The following is an 18,536-nucleotide window of genomic DNA, read 5'->3' as shown; positions in this document are numbered from 1 at the left end:
AGCAAGCCCATAAGGGTCCCTGTTCTTCCTCTCTCCCATCCCTGTCCCACCAGTTCCAGGCTGGCCTTGAGACCACAAGTGGTCTAGGCAGAAGGTTCAGCTTGACCTGGGAAAACCTAGGCTGGTGAAAAGGGTCTTTTGCGGCCCAGAAGCCAGCACACAGCACCTAACTCACGACACATGCTCTGATTCCCAGGGGCAGGTCTCACTGGAGCCCTCCCTCTGCTCAGACACGTCCATGCCACTGCCAGTCTTGCAGACAGTGCTAGGATGCCCTGTCCCTGCAGGAGGCTGGGGACACTTCTCACTCACATGTCCACTCAGTGGCAAAGTGTGACGAGGATCTGTATGGGCCAGCGAGGACGGTCACCTTCAGGAAGTACTGAATGCCAGGGGACAGCCCCAGAAAAGTGAAGTTGTGGGCGTTTGGCCCCACTGAGATGTTCCTCTGCACTGGATGGCTCTTGCTGTAGAGCTGGAGGTGGAACTGGTCCACATCGCCAGCAGCCTTGTCCCAAAAGGCGGCGAGTCCCAGTGGGCGTCGTGTGTTGGTCAGGGTCACACCAGCTGGAGCCAGGGGGTCTGAGAGAGAAGAGACATCCAGGTGGTGAGAGGCAGTCGTGGTGGAGCTGCTGCAGTGTGGAGTGGGGGCCTGCACGCACTCATCCTGGGCACCCTTCACCGCCCATCCCTGCTGGGCTCAGGTAATCAGCCCTGGCATATCAAACCCCAGAACAGCCTGAGCTTCTGCTCCACAACAAACTTTGGAGCAGGTCCCCACCTTTCCTGCTGGGTGACATTTGGAGATGCTTTCTGTTCAGTGATGGATTTCTCCTGCGCTGAAGACCCTTTTACTTCCAACCTGGCTGAATGTGGCTCTTCCACTCTTTGTCTGTCTATGCCTTCCTGACCCTGGTTCCCCCACCTCCCCATAGTCCCCATGGTCCACACTCTCCCTTGCATCCATGCCGTGAGCCTTCTGCTCTTGTTGGCAGGCCACGGCTGCAATCTGCAGTAGGGTTGAGGTCGGGGTATCACACTCACATGTCCAGTCTGTGGCTGATCGCACAGGGGATCTGTAAGGTCCAGCCATAGCAGCCATCTCCAGTGTATACTGCCTCCCAGGGACGAGGTCCTCGAAGGTGACATTCATCCAGTTGTTCCCCAAAGTCATGTTCCTGACCCGCTTCTGGAACTTGGTTTCCCAGAGGGTGCCCGTGTATCCGGTGCTGCCAGTGGGAGCTGCGTTCCAGAAGGCTTGCAGAGAGGTGCTGTGGCCCTGATTGCTGAGGGTCAGCTCCTCCAGGGGCAAAGGATCTAGGAAAGGAAAAGTCTAGAGTCACAGCTGCACCCGGACTGGGGTCACCTGGCAGAAATGCAGCCCCAAATGTGCTGGGGCTGGAGCTCCTTCCCTGGGAGAACCTGCATCCAGGCGCTCTGGCCACCCATGGGGTCTGAGCAGCCACTGTCCCCCCTGCTGCCACCCGCACACCAGTTTGGCAGGGACTGGGCCCGCGCAGACTTGGAACTGGCGTGGTAAGAGAGGACTGCTCTGGTGCCGGAGGAGGTGGTGGGTGGGATGGTCTGGACCAGGGTGGTGGAGAGGTGTTTCAGGGCAGATGCAGCCTGAGCAGTGCTGCAGGAGGGTGGGCTGGGGGAGGAGGAGGAGGGCACTGACCCTTGTGCCAGGCGACTGGGATACAGAGTAGGGTCAGACACATCCAGCAGCACCTGTGCTTTCCTCCGGAGCCTTTTGCCCTTTTATTGCATGAAGGTGCAGAAGACCCATTCTATCACACGCCCTGGGGCACAGCATCACAGAGAAGGGCAAGATCCAGTGGGAAGCCCGGGGCTGGCTGTGGCGAGGGCTGTCACTCACATGTCCAGTTGGTGATGCGCCGGGGTGAGGATATGTAGGGGCCAGCCACGGTGCTGACCTCAAAGGTGTAGAGAGTCCCAGGGCGGAGGCCGTTGTAGGTGAAGTTGGTGACACCTCGGAGCAGCGAGCTGTTCTTCACGGGGTGCTCCATGGGGCTGAGGGCCAGCACGTAGCCCTCGCCCATTGCCTCCTCCCAGCTGGCTAGTAGGCTGTAGGGGCTCCCCTGGCTGGACAGACTCACACCAGATGGTGCTAGCGGCTCTGCAAGGGACAAGGATGGGATTGTGCATGTCACTGTGTGAGGCAGGGCATTAGGCAGCCAGACTGCTCTCACGACACTCTGCAGCGTTCCCCCCACGGAACATGGGCAGCCAGGGCTGCAGGGGGAGCCTTTTATCGCTCCCAGCACCAGGGGCTGGGTGAGCGTCTCCCCACGCTGTTTAAGGCTCCAGTCATTCCTTCCCGGGGTGGCAGCTCTGGGGTGGCTGCCTGAGCACCAGCTGCAGCTCCATGAATTGCCCAGGAGGGACTGGGGACAGGGAGATGCTGCTCCGAGTGAACTGGTTGTGGGGGGGAAGCTGTCTTGAAGACTGCCAAACACTGAGCCTGAAGGTTACTGAGTAGGATCTGGTCTCGATTTGTGCCTGGCACAAGTCTGCCAAGGACCTCCCGGTCCCCCCTCACGAGGAGCCGTGGGGCAGCAGATTTTGCTGCTCTGCCCCACAGCCTGCCCTTGAGACCAGGTGCCGCAGCACTGCACAGCCCCATCTCTGCCCCTGCTGCAATCCCTCCCTCGGGGGATCAGCCCTCCATCAGGTGGCAGAAATGGCCTTGAAAGGACACTCTTGGGCTTTCAGCTTACGTGTCCAGGCTGCCGTGCTGCGGGCTGATGCCCGGTAAGACCCAGCCACCGCCGTCACCTGGACAGAGTATTGCTTCCCAGGGCTCAGCCCGTGGAAGGTGACATGATTGTTGTCTCCGTCAACGGAGATGTTCCTCGTCGGTGCACCATCCTCTCCCTCCTGCAGCGTCACCAGATAGCAGTCCCTCTCTCCCGCCGCGGTGCTCCAGCGAGCTTGCAAGGAGTTCTGCTCCTCCGCAGTGCTCAGGGTCACGTTGCCAGGGCTCAGGGGGTCTGGAAGGGAAGGGGACTGTGTGCGTCAGGATTATGGGGTGCTCTGGACCCCATACACCCGTGAGCCTCATTCCCTGCTTCCTTATCTGCAGGGTCACATCCAGCCTTAGACATCTTTTTGGAGCGTGCTGTCTCCATTCCCCAGCACAACCACTCCTCATCTAGCAGAGCCCAGATGAAGCTGGCAGCCCTGCTGGGAAATTCCTAAAAGTACCCCTCCTCTCCATTTGTGTCCCATCATGAACTTGCTGATATTCCCAGGAACTGGCCTGGACGGAACTCCTGGCCGGATGTCCCTGGCTTGTGCGTCTGGCACCAGGGACGTTTGTTCAGTCGGGTAGGTCAGAGCCACAGACGGCAACGGCAGGGATAGAGTCAGACTGGCTTCATAGCAGAAACAAACCAGCTGGGGGTGTGGAGGTCTTCCAAAATCCCAGCTGCAGAGTCAGCAGTGAGCAGGCTCCAGCTTCCTGGGCTGGCAGGCAGAGCAGGAAAGAGCTGGAGACTCATCAGCTGGTGGCACCCAGGTCCTTCCAGCTTGCACCTGACCACTGACTCTGCCCAGGCCAGGACAAGTCACTGGCCACAACAGCCCTGAGTCTGCAGCTCGGCACCTCCGTAATTTGTTGCTCCTCACTGGAGAGGGCCAATGCTTTCCTGGCGTTTGGCATGAGTCTTGCTCTGTTCTGCAGGCTAGGCTTGCCCTCTCTGTTTCCCCCTCGTTTTTCCTGGGAACATCTGGGAGAGCAAGTCTGGGGTCAGAACTGTTTGCAGCGCTATGGACACCATATTGGCAGCAAACCAGGACCGTGGTGGTGAAATTCACCTGCCCTCAGGGCCATTGTCAGCCTTAGGCCAGAAGCTGGAGGAAGTTGGGTTGAATGGTACACCTAGCTGGGGTCTGGCAGGTCTACCTCAATTTCTTGACCTGCAGATGCTGGCTTCCTTGGTTGTGTTTGCACAGCACCCTGAACATTAGGAACATCCACCAGGATGCTACCAAAACCAGGTGCTACCAAAGTATATCCCTGACAGAAATCAAAGGGGATCAAAGTTCCATTTACCCCCATGAACTTCCAGTTCAAACCAGCTAAACTGCTATCCCCTTGCCCCCCGTTTTCTCTGCTGCCCTTGGACAGCCCCGAGGCATGTGAGAGCCCAGCCCCAGCGGCACTGAACACCAGTGGGATCCGCTGCCCTTCCATCATCCTCCTCAGGGAGATGCCACAAGCTGATCCAAATGCTCCCCATGGAGAAGCAGGACAGCACTGGGAATTCACCTGCCCAGGGGACCGACTGGCCCCAGAGCCACGTCCTGGAGCAGCTTTTGGCCAGGTCCAAGCAGAAGAATTGCCCTCTGCACCCGGGGCTCTGGCAGGACACCTTTGGATTCAGAGGCTGGACCAGAGGCAGGGAGAAAGCCAGGGCCACCAGGGTCCTCCCCCATCCCTGCCCATCATACTCACATGTCCAAGCGGTGGCATTGGGCCCCACCATGGTGTAGGGCCCTGCCATGGCACTCAGCCCCAACCAGTACTGGGTGCCGGGGTGGAGATGCTGGAAGGTGTAGCTGGTGAGGCCCCTCCTGGCTGATAGGGTGGTGGTCACCGTCTGGGTGAGGAGGTTGTGGAGTGCGAGGTGCAGCCATGCTGCCCCCCCAGCACCCACCCAGGAGGCGACGAGGCTGGTGCTGGAGCCCGGGCTGAGCCTCAGCTGGGTGGGGATGGAGGGAGCTGAGGGGAAAGGCAGGAGGGAGCGACGTTCAACACTGGGACTGGGGGTCCCTGGACCCTCCTCTCTCCCCAGGGTCTCCTACGCCCACAACTGCTCTCTATGCTGGCATGAGGGCTGAGGTGACTGCTGAGGGATGTCTCTCCCATGTCCCTTCCCAGGCAGGCTGAGGGGCTCTTGTGGTCCCTCCATACTGTCGCGCTCTTTCAGGCTGCACCCCACCCCCGCAGAGGGGGTGGCCGCCTGGGTAATGCAACATTTCTGCAGCTCCCACCAGCCAAGATCTTTTGTCAAGATCCCCAGATTGCCCTTCTCCCACTGGGACATGGAGCACCCAAACCCAAGCTGTGGGTCCTGCAGGGCAGGACTGAGGTGTAAGGATGTCCCTATGGCCAAGCACACTGGGTTCACAGTGGGGATGTGAAAAACTCCCAGCTTTTCCCCATGCCACACAAACTCCCCATCCCGAGCCTGGAGACCTCCTCCCCCTCCCTGCCAGCCCAGCTGTGCTGCACCCCTCCTGCCAAACCCTTTCTCCCACCCTTTCCCTCTTGGGCAGGCAGACCCATCACTCCTTACCTGTCCACTGGTGGATACTGGTGCTCGCCTGGCTGGATCCGACCAGCGTGCTGACCTTCAAGGCATACTCGCTGCCAGCCAGCAACCCGTCAAACAGGAAGGTGGAGGCGTTTGCCAGAACGGACGCATTTCTCACGAGCGTCTGGGAGTCGCTGTGGTAGAGGGCAAGGTGGTAGCCATCTCGCTGCCCGGGGGCGTGTGCCCAGGAGGCGTGCAGCATGGCAGAGCTCCCACCGCTGCTCAAGCTCAGGTTGCGGACGGGTGAAGGACCTGCATCGGACAGGGCACAGACGGTGTTGGCTGGTTGCCTGGGGATGCCTGACCTGACGGGTTGCTCACCATGCACTGGTGAGACAGTGCTTTCACCTGGTGAGGTTCCTGCCAGACAACTCAACAGGACCCAATCCCCCAAGCACAGCCCCATCACCTCCCTGACAGCCCACCAGTTGCCCAGGCGTTGTGTGGGCTGCACCATCCCCTTTGGATCAGTCTCTGCACAGTCACTCTGAACTGGGCAGGGAGGCTTGGTGGAGGAAGCACACCAGGTGTGCACTGAGAAAGATGAACCCATCGGCGCTCAGCTGCGAGCTCACCTGCTGCCAGGTCCTCTGTTCCTGCGGGCTCTGTGGGTCCTGCCACCTGCTTTCCCGTGAGCACCAGCCCCTGCTCCCTGCAGCCACCACTGCTGTCTGACACCATCCCTTCTGCTGGCCAACCCCCTCCCTCCAGCTCTACTCTCCTTTTCTAGGTTTTCCACCTTCACCTGCACTGATTTACTCAAGGATCTTCTGGAGAGACGCAGGCAAGGGCTGCCACCCTCACCTGAGCTGTGGGCTCACCAGCCCTGCCCCCTTCCCCTGGTCCTTGGCATCAGCCAGGGAGGGCGCAGAGCGAGGCTTGCTGTGCGAGCCAGTGATTGACAGAGATGTGCCAAAATCACGGGGCAGATGCTACTTCCTTGTAGCTCTTTCTAGACCTCCAGGCATGACATTTTCCACCCCTCGGCTCTCTGCAGTCCACAGCATAGGTTGGTCCATCATTAGTTATATTATTCCAGGAGAAGATATAGCATGAACCCTGCCCACGCAAGGTGGAGGGACAGGACCCTCCCTCTGCATGGATGAAGGAAGGACCCCTGGAGCTCTGGGGACCACAGAAGGACCCTAATCCTTGTGGAAATAAGGAAATGCCCGACCTCCCCATGAACTCATGGGACTCTGCACAGACCTGTACTTCGTACCCTTCAGAGCAGTGTGACGATCATTGGTAGGAGCACTGAGACCCTTTGACTCTGCAGTCCCTGGGGAACCCCTTACTTGTCTGTGCTGTGACTGTCTGGCTGGTGATCTCCGTGCAGGCAAGCGTGGCTGTCACCTCAATCTCATAGCGCGTGCCAGGGGTCAGCCCGTGGAACCAGAAGCTGGTGATGTTGGGTCCAGCAGATTCATTCTGCAGCGGTGTGCGTGACCCCAGGGAGGAGAGGGCAAGCGAATATCCCTTGGCACCTTCCTTCGGCTCATCCCAGGACAGAAGGAGGGAGTCCGACCGGCCGTGGTCACTCACACTGAGGTTCAGGAAGGTCCCTGAAGAGGCAAAACCAAAACTCCTCAACAGGGAGTTGTTGCTGGGTGGCCAGCCTGGAGGGCCAGGCTCCCCAGCCCACCCACCCTCACTGCACACCTTGGAACGGGCCACCACCACAGGCACTGCCGTGCTTTGGTCAGGACCCCCAATCCCAAGGGCTTCAAACGGCCTTTGGAAAACACAAGAAAGATCAGAAACCCCCATGGACTGGGGTCAAAGGCACCATGTGAAAGAGATGCACCTGAACATGGAGCATGTCCTCCGCTGGAGAAAGAACAAAAGGCTTCAGGCCATCACATGCTTTGTCCAGGCAGCCCTGGTTTGTGGCAGAAAAGTTGCCCTGGCTGGGTGTAAAGCATTGGACAACACCTTGCTTGGTTTGAGCCCCCAAAAAGATGCTGAAGGGCTCTGGGTCCACCTTGCAGAAGCAAGAGAAAGGCCAGTGAGGGAGCAGGATGGATATGGCAGTGGGGCCGTTACGGTCCCTGCAACAGCCTCTGTCTCTGTGTGGGCTCTGACACGGGAGAGGGTAAAGACTGCTTTGGAGGGATCCAGGCACTGACTCCCACTGTCCTGCCCAGCGCAGAGATGACACGGGAAGAGGACGCTGTGTATGCGGAGGAAATGTGGGGCCGCACTTGCACAAGCCCCCGCTGAGGTGTGTCCCTGCCTTGGCCTTGCTCAGCAGCAAGGTCAGCGTGCTGTGGCTGCGGGGCCAGCGCTGTGGCATCCAGATGGAGAGCGTCTGGGGACAAGGAAGTGGTGTACAGGGCTTGGCCTAATTGGTGGGTCGGTGGCCAAAACTGCTATTGAATCCCTGCCCTTAGAGTTGCTCAGGAACCACCTACACAAACAGGAGCCAGACAGAGCCTGACTGTTGGGAGCAAGCCGGCAACGTGACCCTTGCAGGCTCCATCTCTGCCTCCCCAGCAGATCGTCACGCACTCCCCATCCCCAGCCCGGCCATGGACGATGAGCTCTCTATTGCCTTCAGCCTTTGGGAAACACCAGAGCAGCCCTAGTGCTAATAAGACATTTGTGTAATAATTAGCACTTAAAATTTATGACGTGCAACATCTTGTAACAGTCTTACATGGGATCTGGCCTGGCAAGAAAGCTTTAAACAAGCACAGCTACTGTCCCAGAGGCCTGCCCGGGGGCTGTCTTTACACAGCAAAAGCGGAGCAGCATGGGGCGAGCCCCAGCGGCACCTTTGGGACTGCTCAGGTGTTGTGTGTGGCCTCCCCACAACACTGAACGGTTTCAGAACTTCATGCAACTTCTGTTTCATGCCATGCCATTGTTTGGAGCCTGCTGCCACGCTGCGAGCTTCACTCAGCAGATGAGTGCAAAGGGAACTGGGGGAGATAGATGGACACAAAAAAGGAACACATAGTCCCCCGGGAGAGGCCTTCTCAGTGCCATCCCCGAGCAGTTCAAGTGCAGATTTGGGAACAGAGTGCTCAGGAGGGTTATCTGAATGTAGCTGGGTGTCCATGGGTCAGGCGTCTACACCTGGGCTGGCTCCCCTTGCTGTCAGCAGAGACCCAGTCGCAGCACAGGGGATGGCTGGTCTCCTCCTGGAGAGAGCCAGCGGGACTGTGCCCTGCATGGAGTTCAAAGAGGGATGGTATTTCACTGCGGGCTCTTTCTTATCTCATGAAGGCACGAGTTCTCCACCCATGTTTGTCTGCCTCTCTCGGGTTTCCAAAAGACTGCATTGCCTGCCTCCATCTGTCACTTGGCAATCATCTTCTTCACCTCTGCAGTGCAAATGTACTAATACCTAAAATGGGCCAGAGGCATCCTCCAGCCCGGAGGCCCATGATCACAACGCTGCTCAGGTCCCCATGGGTAAGCTCCACAAACCACATCGCAGCCAGCCACATCCAGGTACACCCCATGCCCTGACTGGTGCCTGCAGATCATCTGGGAGAGTCTTCACTGGCACGGGCCAGCACTGGCTCCAAGCACACGGCAGCGCTTGCTGGCTGCAGGGCGAGTGCAGCTGTGCCGCTCCCCCGCCAGCTCCACACAGCCGTGGGGCTGCCCCACGGAGCACGATCCTGCCCAGCCAACTGCAGGGGCTCCGTGCAGGGCTCCTATGGGTGTGCTGCTGCTGCTGTGCCCACTTGATGCTCCGCGGGAAGGAGAGCCTTGACCGTCTCTCACGCTGCCCCCCATAAGGCAGTTGCTGGAGGAGGATGGGGCTGAATCTCTGCCCTTCCCTGGCTGTGACCTGCAGCCTCCAGTAAGTCTAAAGCAGAGTATTTAAAAAACTGCTCTTAACTCTCAGTGTCCTGGCCCAACATATCTGCTCATCTCATCACCCCCAGGCACCAAGACCTCCCTCTGCAGCCTGGGGACCTCTTTGCTTAGACTTACCTCTATCACTGGGTGTATCCTGTCCCTCCAACCCTGCCCATGCTGTCCGGTTGCATCCCTCGCCCTGGGGGATTGAAAGTGTCAAGTGAGAGAGGGCCAAGGTGAGGTGGTCTGAGCTGAGACCAACCCCGGGAGAGGTGCCCTGTGCAGGCTGGGGGTCAGGCTGGCCAGGCACAGGTCCCACGCTGCCACAGCATCTGGGGGCTGTGACCCGTTGGGGACTGATCCCATTTCCCAGGAGAGGCCGGGTCACTGCTCACATTGCCCTCCCCTAGCCAAGGTGGGGAGACAGGCTCAGCACACGTAGCTTGTGGGCTGCTCTGGCCTTTTGCATGGGTCCTAGGACTGCAGACCAACATGGGGTCACGCCCACAGGGAAGGAGATCCCACCAAAACAGACAGGGCACAAGAAGATGTGGGGAGGGAGGGAGCTCTGGACAGGCCCCGTCAATCTCTACAGGCTCCCCCGCTTCCCCTGATCGTGGTGGGGTGGATGGAGGGACCACTGCCCTCAGTCCAGCTGCCATCCCCCACCGGCTGCAAAGTGAGGGCTTGGCCCAAGAGCTCCAGAGCATCCAGCGCCCTCCCCACGGCAGCGGGTGCTGAGCATGCTCGCGGGATGCCCGTCTCCCCACAGTCTGCTGGCGAGCAGGGTGTGCCCTGCTTAGGTTGAGGCTGGTTCCCTCCACATTAAAGGAAATGTCTCTGCCCACTCCCTGTCCCGCAACAAGCCACAGAAGAGCAATCATCTTTCTGCAGCTATTTCCCCCTTGGCTCTGCTGCCTGACTCATTTCTGGCTCCCCCACCGACTGCGGTGCTTTTGGGTGCGTGCATGCGGAGGGGAGCGAAGGGGCTCCGGACCCCTGGGAACAGCAGCCAGCCAATTCCTGGGGCAAGGAGCCGTGCAGCCATGGCAGCAGTAACGCGCTCCGATCCCAGGCACTGGGGCAAGAGGGCATGGCGAGGTGGGGGGAAGCGGAGGAAAGAGCCAGCTTGTAATTGCAAACGTCGCTAATTTGGTGCAGCTGCACGGCTGGAGAGGCAGCCCAGAAATATGCCGTCATTCCTCAGCGGGGTAGGACTATGCAAAGCCCTTTGCCGCCAGCGAGCTTGGAGCCAAGAGCCTGCATGGACAAACGGGGGGATGAAGAGACGAGGGCTTACCTCTGCCAGGGTTCCCAGGAGCCGCGGCACCCACAGGACGAGCAGCGGCAGCAGCGGGGGTCTCATTGGGACCAGGGTGGCTGCAGATTAGAGGGACGACAAGTTGGAGGCGAGGGGGGGTAGCTCCTTAGCAGTGGCTGCCCCCAGCCGGCCCCTTCTCCCATGGCAGCAAGGGGCTGCATCCCCGCATGCCTTCCGAGCGCGGGTGACAGGGTGACCTCAGCGGGGACTGGCGTCGCATGCCAGCGCGTCGCGCAGCAGCCCTGCCCGCCGTCCCCGGGCCGGAGCAGAGCACGCCGCCGGGCTGGGAGAAGTCCCGTGCGTGTGTGTGCCTCTCGCTGTGTGCATTTGCTATTGTTCCCGCGGCTCCGCGTCCCTCTGCGGTGACTCCGCAGCCGTCCCCGTGTCGGCGGGTGCGTGCCGCGGGCGGGGAGCTGCCTGCCGGGGGCTGGTGGGGGGGGGCCGGCTGCGGCTGGGGCTCCGCACGGCTGGAGCCCGGTCTGGCCGTTCGGGAGGAGTTCTGCGGAGTTGTGGGAGCTGGTGCTGAGAGGGGAGGAGAGGGGAGGAGACAGGACAGGACAGATGGCGGCTCTGAGCTGGAAGGGAGTGCCCAAGCCGGCCCCCGGCACGGGGAGGGCGGGCGGCCCGCAGCCCCCGCAGCCGGGTGCGGGTGCTGGAGGGAGCATCGGCAGGACCGCGGTCCCGGGGTGCTGTGCCGCCTCCCGCCCTCCGCCCGCCGCGTTCCTGCGCCCTTTGGCTCTGTAGGCATGAATTCCTGCAGGGAGTTCTGGCCGTGCTGGGGGAGCAGGAGAGGGGTGTCTCTGTGCGATGCCCAGGCAGCTTGGAGCTGGGGGTGGGTGTGTGTGTGGGGGGGTGTGCACATTGTGAGAGGTTCCTGTGTGCTGCACGGACCCCACGGGCACAAAGGTGCTTGGACCCCGCTTTGCCCGTGTTGGGGGTTGGCTGGGTCCCTTGTCTGCTTGTGGGCTGTGGGAGCTGTGCTCTGCGTTGCTGCCATGGGGAGCAGGCTGTGTGTGTCCCCCCCCCCAGCCACAAGCCGTGCCGGGGCCGTGCGCTGTGTGGTGCTGTGTCTGTGCAACGCGTGGCGGGATGCCAGCTCTGATTCAGAGCGGAGATGCCATTGGCTTCACATCAGCGCTGGAGATCTGGGACAGTGCTGGAAGAGGTTCAATGATGCATCTACCCCAAAAGCCGGCACAGCCTGTGTGGCCGTGGGAGTCTGTCCCAGTAGCCAGTACAGCCACCAACGGGGACTGTTCAAGCTCTGCTTATTGCTATGAGCCACTGAGCTGTTAGGGTGGGACACATCCCCCAAACTGGCCCCAAGACAGCAGATTCCCGCCCAAAAAAACTCAGAGGTTTGTCAGACCTGTGATCGTCAGATCAGCCGCCGGTGCCTGGGCAAAGACATGGGAAAGCCCCAGCACATAAGTGAGAAGAGAGGGGGACGCCATGGCCCTGGTCTAGGACCCATCTCCACCCCAAACCTCCTGACAGCCCCCAGGCTGATGAGCCCAGCTGGGAAAGGGGACAGAGCACGAGTCCCCTTCCCTTTGCACAGGGGACAGTTAATTCCCCAGGTCCTGGCCAAATGGGACTGGTGCCAGGACTCCTGGTCCGCAATCGCGGTCACGTCTCTGCAGAGGTCCAGTCCCCTGCCTAGAGCGAGCTGAGGGTGAAGGAGCCCTGGCCCTGCTGCTCAGCCCAGCTGTAAGGGCTTATGTGTCACCTTCATCTTGTCTGTTAACAACTCAGGTGTCCCCCCAGCAGAGAGGCACAGCTCAACAACTGCAGGCCCTTCAAGTCACTCTGTCCCCAGACCTGCCCTCCCCCTGCACCTTGGACATGGAGATCAGGGTGGGAGCAGAAGACAATATCTTGTCTTCAGGGCAGGCAAGTTTTTTAATCCTTAATACTGGCAGCTCTGGGGAGGCCTGAATGTTAAAAATGCAAGCAGTGCATCTGCTCAAGTGATGGAGGCCCAGGGTAAAAAGCTCTGGCTCTTATGGGTCCCCTGATAGGTATTTGGGACTGAGGTCCACCAGCACCTGCGGTGATGGGGATGACCCATCAACAGTGCCACAGACAGCTGGGGCCACCCATTGCTGCTGCCGGACATTGGCGTGACCGGGGACTGGCCATCCTTCACTGGAATGCAAAGTGGGTGCTCACGGACACTGGAGGTGGTGTCCTCCAGGTGGGGAGGGAGTCCCCCTCCACAAGCTGAGGCAGAGGGAGGTTTGGGGCTGGCTGCTGCTGTCTCCAGTGGGCTGGGGACTGTTTTAAAAGGCCCCTTTCCAGAGCTGGGCGGCTGCAGCCAGCTGGGAGGAGGCTGGAGCTCCCCGCTGCAGCGAGGGCTTGCCAGGTTTACCCGGGGGCCCAGGGCAGGATCTGGGAGGATACAGCTGGCTGGTTCCCAGACGAGTTTGCAGAGAGGCCTTTGGTGGATGTCCCCATACGGGTCTGTGGCGAGGTGCAGGCTGCCACGGCGGCACAAGGAGGGGTGACCCCGCGTTGGATGGGGAGCATGGGGCTGTTTGCTGCCATGAGGAGGGTGAGGATGGCTGGGGTGGAGGCAGGGCATGTCGGGGGTGGCTGGGACTGTGTTGTGTCCGTGGAGGGTGGCAGGTGAGGACAGAGCTCAATTGGAGGAGCCCCTGGCTGATGAAGCAGCGGTCGGAGGTTAGGATGGAGGGCCTTGGTGGGCTGGGAATTGTGATCCAGGGGGATGGGGCAGGAGTTCCCTTGGTCATCCCCAAGGAATTCCCTTGGTTACCAAGGAAAACCCCGGGAAGAGATTTTGCATCCCCCAGTGTCTGAGGCAGGTGACAGGAGGCAGTGCCCCCTGCAGTGGCACAGACAGGAGATTTTCGCAGGCTACAGAGTCAAGGTGGGGCTCCTCTAGCTTCAAAGCGCACCAAAGAGGAGCTCCAGGCCAGCAAGAGGACAAACCTGGGAAACTCCAGCTGGGCTCAGTCTGCCCTGCCCAGCTGGAGATCGAGCTGAGCCCGCACGCACTCGCTACACCTGCCTGCCTGCAGCCCCAACGCACCTGCACCAGCCTCTCTGCAAAGCTGATCGCCTCCATCTCCAGCCACCCTGGCTCAGTGGGATGGGGATGCAAGGGAGGTAGGTGGGATATGGCATCTCAGGAGCTTGTTGGAAAACAATTGCTGCTGCCACGGCCCTTTGTGGGGGCACAACTCTGGGTATTGGCTTGCCCAAGGACCAAAGGATCAGTCCTGCCCTCCCCGGTCCCTGGGCTGGGCAGCTGAGCAGGGACTGGAGCACAGCGTCTCTGGAGCCCGCTGCCTTGCTGTGCCCCTGCCCTGCACGTCCCCATCCAGGAGGAGAGGTGACACCCCGACTGGCGTGAGGACAGGCTGGGGGGGAGAAGCCTCAGCACCGTGCCTTGATGCCCACTGGGATGGGACTGATCTCTGGGCAGTGACCCAGAGGTGTCCCAGTGGCTCTCCCAGCCTCCACATGCTGCTGGTGGCTCATTGCAGGGCACGCAGAGCTGGCACCCCACCGGCCATGGGGACACCTCCATACCAGCCCCACTGATTTAAACCTGGGGACCCAGCAGTTTTGCTCCCTGAGCTCAGGGAGTTTGTGCTGTGCCTGTGGTGGAAACAGCCCAAAGCGCTGGTGAGAGCCAAACCCAGGCTCTGTCCCTGGCGCCACGGGGCTCAGCAGTCTCCCATACTGGACATAAGAAGCTGCTCATTATGTGCCAGTGCTGCCCTCCCTGTGGCCACCCCGGTGACACAGTGACACCACAGGTAAGGACAGAGAGAGAGGCCGCCTTCAGCTGGGGATGCCAGATCTCCCCTCTGGTCCCCCTGACAGTGAAGCCTTCAGCTGTGCCAGACCCAAAAACAACTGCAGAAGGTTTCTCCACCCAGTAGTTGGAACCAGGCCTGGAAACTCAGGGGCTGCCGAGTCATCACATTTTCCATGAAGCAGCAAAGGCTACCGCAAGGAGCAGGGGGATGGGGGATGCCCCGCCGACCATAAGCACCGGAAAGCTCTGCTGGCCAGAACTGGGGTCGAACTGTGGGGTCTGTGCAGCCAAGCCACCGCCTCCTGCAAGGGAGAGAGCCTCAGGCTGGGAGTTTGTCCTTGCCCCAGGCCTCAGTGGGATCATCCAGTCTGGAACAGAGGTGGAAAAGGGGACCTCTGACAGCATATCCATCATTGTGGTGTCAGGTCTGGCTTATGCTGAGGGACAGTAGCCACAGTGCGGTGGCTCCAGGGCAGTGCCATCCTCAGACCAAAGCAGAGTCCACCCCCCAGTTTGCCTTTCTACTCCATGCACCGGCCTTTACTCCAGGCACCCTGAGTGTGGAGCTGGTGGCACAGGACTTGTCCCCACTGAGGCATCTCCCAGACCTGAGCATCTTCCTCCAGACCTGGGGCGAGTAGGAGACCCCCCTGGGAAGCACCAACTGGGGTGAGGATGAACAAGGTGGGCAGCAAAGTGCGTGCCTGCAGCACCCGAACATCCCTGGTGTCACAGGGTCCGTATGTGGTGACAGCCGGTGGGCAATGCTCCCAAGGCTGGGCATGGGCAGAGGCCGGCAGGGTCCCTGCACGCGGCTGCCAGGGGACAGCGTGTGGGCAAGGACGCTGCCACTCCCTGAAGGGACTCAGCCTGACACCCAGAGAGGGCACAGCCATGGCCTGGCACTATGCCATGACCGATGCTGTCACTGCACCGAGGAGACTGTACCCATGGCTGGACACGCAGCCCTGCTGTCCCCATGGGACCTCTGCCATCCCTCCCTGGGCAGGACCCCTTGCATCCAGCCTGGCACCCTGTGACAATGTGGTGCCCCGGGGGATGCATTCTATGGGGCACTGGTGCCACTGGGATTGGGCTGGGAGCAGCGCTGGGGCTCCTGTCCTGCCTCGGCCCAGCAGCAGCATTCCTCTGGTCCTTGTCCCTCTGGTCCCTGTGTCTCCTTGTGCCCACCAGCACTGTGAACTGCCCCAGGCCACGATTTCTCCTCTCTGCCACCTCTGGGGAGCCGAGCGCTGCCCGGGGCTGTGAGGGAGGAACCAGGGGAACAGGCCGTTCCCAGGGCAGAGCCTGCAGACGATGCAGGTGCCGCTGGGACCTCTCTCTTTGCAAGGTTCACACGCCACCGTTCTCCAACCCTAAACCCTAGGGCACTGGGATGCTCTTCCTCCAACCCCTTGCAAGTGTTTAATCATTTCCACATGGAGCCCTGCCAGCACCGCTGCCTGCCTCCTGCCCCGTGCTTTCAAACCTTGGAGCTCTTCCCATTTTGCAGGGAGGGGAGGGCAGGCAGGTGAGGGGGGACATCACCCCTTCTGCAGGGCAGAGCTGTGCCCAGGGCAGGCAGAGCCGTGCTGGCCAGGCTGCGGGACAGCCAGGAGGTGCAGGAGTGACTCCCGTGCTGGGGTGATGCTCAGCACGCCCCCCGCAGCTTGCTGCAGGAGGCCTGGCAGCAGAGCCCGGGATGCCTGTGGGTGCGAGCCAGGCGCCTGCAGAGCTGGGAAGAGCCGAGCTGTGGGTGACTCAGAGCACGCCCAGAGCCGGCAGAGCCGGGCAGACCTGCTCTGCACCCCCCCGGGGTGCGGGTGCCGCCCCTGGGGCTGAGCAGGCTCAGGAGTCCCCTTCCCCTGGCAAGAGGCACCAGGTGGGGAGGGCTGACGGCAGCCTGGAGAGTGCCTGCCCCACACCTACTGCAAGCAGCGCTAGGGCATCACCTGGATGGCCCCCCAAAACCCCCCACCCCATCGCCAACAGCCTGCGGGGCTCTGCTCCCACCCTGGGAGGCAGTGTCTGCGCAGGCTGACACCAAAGGCGTCCAGTGCCACCATGGTGCCACACTCACGGGGCCAAGAAGTATCCGCGAAGCAGCTCCCGGTGCCCACCCACACCTCGCCATGCTGGAGACCCTGGGCATGAGATTCCCCCCTGCGCAGGCAACGCCGTGTAATGCCAGGCAGAGCAGCGCACAAAGGCTGCCCATCCCCTGCCACCCGCCCCGGGGCCGCGTGATGGGGTTTGCCAGTACCGTGCCAGAGCGCAGGAGAGTCCACACTCCTTTCCCCACCGCACGCATCCTGGCTTCGACCGCACGGCTGGGAAGAGAGAGGGAGTGGGACCAGTACCTCTCCTGGTGGGCATCCCCAGCGTGGTCCACATCCCGTCCCTGCGAGCCTGGCGCGTGCTGTGTCAACTTGGCGCGCTCACGCTTGCCGTTTACTCCCGCTTGTGCACGGCCCTGACGCTCAAGTCTGGGCTGGTCCTGGGGGAAGGCCCGCCTGGGCTCGCCCAGCGCCTCAGCTGCAGGATGCCAGGGAGGAGGGATCAGCTGGACGGAGATGTCTCCTGCGGCCCCGTGACGGCAGGGGTCTGCACGCCAGGGAGGGCGGGAGACGCATGCCGTGCCGCAGTCTGGGCAGGGCTCGCACCTCCCTGCACCTCGCCTGGGTTTGCTCCATGTGCTGTGGGGCCAGCCCAGGTGCTGAGGGCACCCTGTGGCAGGACCCTTGGAGACAGTGAGGCATCCCTTCATGCTGCTGTTGCAAAGGGAGCGGGGAGGGCCCCAAGGCTGTGATGGAGACAGAGCAGACACCCAGATCCACGCTCAAGCCCTGAAGGTGTCTGTGGGCTGTGATTGCTAAAGACTCTGCTGCCCTGAGCCCCATCAGACCAGCCACCATTCTGGAGTGAGACCATCCTGGTGCCACTCGGTCCCACATCAAGGGGGAGATGGAGAGGAGCTGGTGAGTTGGCTCAGGAGGTCCAGAGCAGCCCAAGAGCTTGTCCAAGATGGCACTTATCCTCACCCTGGGCCAGCTGGACCCTGGGGGCAAGGAGAAGGGTCTTGCCAGTGGGTTTGGAGGAAAGCTGGGACAATGGGAGCAGGTCCCAAGGCATCCCCTCTCCCATCTTTATGGATGTGGCAGGAGGATGTGCAAGAGCCACGGCAGTGAGCATGAGACTCCTGTCTCCTGCAGTCCCAGCTGAAAACAAGGCCTGGAGCTCATGTTCCTGGTCTCCTCACAAGACGCTGGCAAGACGCTGGCTCAGCCCAACATGCCACCGGCAGGTTCCCGCATCTGCCATAGGGGCTGGCAGGGGGACTTCTGCATCTGACCCTTTCCCGTCCCACGAGGGTCACACGTGTGTCAGCTGCCGCTCGGGGGCTCCAGCCGTCCCACCACAGGCACCAGTGCTGCCAGAGGCTCCCCCGCGCGCCCGCCTCGGCTGCGCAAAGCACTCTGTGGAGAAAAGGCAGAGGGAAGGTGACGGTGGCTTCATCCACCCCAGCGTGCCTGCCTGCACAGCAGGGAGAGGAGGAAGCCCTGGACGCTGCTGCCGTGCTCAGCAGCTACGTGAAAACACAGCCTTCAAACTTGGAAAGCGGCTCAGTTTCCAAATACCACCATGAACTGAAAAACTCACCTCAAAATGAAACCAGCCCTGGCCCTCTGGTTCAAAGTTTCCTGTATAAAAACAAACCTGCCAGACGGCTGCATTTGCACACAAAAGGCTTTGTTTTCGGGAGGAAGGTCTCTTTTTTGGAGGAGTAAACACAGGGCCTGCCCATCCTCCATGCCCCTGGGCAGGAGGCCTGCCTGCCAGCTCCGGGCGAAGGAAAGCAGGGCATTGTCCCATCTTGCTGCCTGGCCGTTTTCTCTCCCGTGCATCGCCTGCGAGCACACCAGACCGCTGCCTGCACCAACACCAATGCCGCCACCATACCGAGCCACTGGCCAGCTTGTCCTGCAAGCGCTGGATCCTGTCAGCCCGCGCCAGCAGAGGCTTATTTGCACGCATCCCCGTAGCTGTGACGCCTTGGAGGGTCCCTGGGTGTGGGGAAGAGTGCGGGATGGGGCTGTCCAAGGGCAGAGTCCTCAGCAGAGGGGATCAGCACCTGCTCGTAGCTCTCCTTGTGCCGTGGTGGTCCTGGGGTGCTGTGGCGCGGTACCCAGGGGTGTTCCTCTCCCCACAGCACGGCTGCAGCCCTGGCAGCGCCTGCTTCTGCGGCTCCTTGGCTTCTCCCTGGTATCTC

At 61.1% G+C, this 18,536-nt stretch overlaps 1 protein-coding gene across 4 annotated transcripts in view; it reads right to left on the bottom strand.

Annotated features, from left to right (window-relative positions):
* Positions 1–16,675, bottom strand: part of LOC134525610 (receptor-type tyrosine-protein phosphatase V-like) — a 42,611-nt gene extending 25,936 nt beyond the window's left edge. For 2 of the 4 annotated variants that reach the window (XM_063356613.1, XM_063356612.1), the window contains exons 1-10: positions 16,627–16,675; positions 10,459–10,538; positions 9,294–9,357; positions 6,641–6,907; positions 5,325–5,594; positions 4,481–4,747; positions 2,742–3,014; positions 1,880–2,140; positions 1,045–1,317; positions 313–582 (exon numbers count right to left, since the gene is read on the bottom strand). In XM_063356613.1, coding sequence (XP_063212683.1) covers positions 313–582; positions 1,045–1,317; positions 1,880–2,140; positions 2,742–3,014; positions 4,481–4,747; positions 5,325–5,594; positions 6,641–6,907; positions 9,294–9,357; positions 10,459–10,538; positions 16,627–16,660 — 2,059 coding nt within the window. In that variant the 5' untranslated portion in view covers positions 16,661–16,675. Of the gene's footprint in view, positions 1–312; positions 583–1,044; positions 1,318–1,879; positions 2,141–2,741; positions 3,015–4,480; positions 4,748–5,324; positions 5,595–6,640; positions 6,908–9,293; positions 9,358–10,458; positions 10,539–16,626 lie in introns of those variants that run through there. The other 2 variants (XM_063356614.1, XM_063356615.1) reach the window with 2 other exon arrangements.
* Between the last annotated feature and the right edge of the window lie 1,861 nt (positions 16,676–18,536).

This window comes from Chroicocephalus ridibundus, chromosome 20 (genome assembly GCF_963924245.1).
Source record: "Chroicocephalus ridibundus chromosome 20, bChrRid1.1, whole genome shotgun sequence".
Classification (NCBI taxonomy): Eukaryota; Metazoa; Chordata; class Aves; order Charadriiformes; family Laridae; genus Chroicocephalus; species Chroicocephalus ridibundus.
Note: the sequence above shows the minus strand (reverse complement) of the source record. Positions and strands in the feature narration are given on the sequence as shown.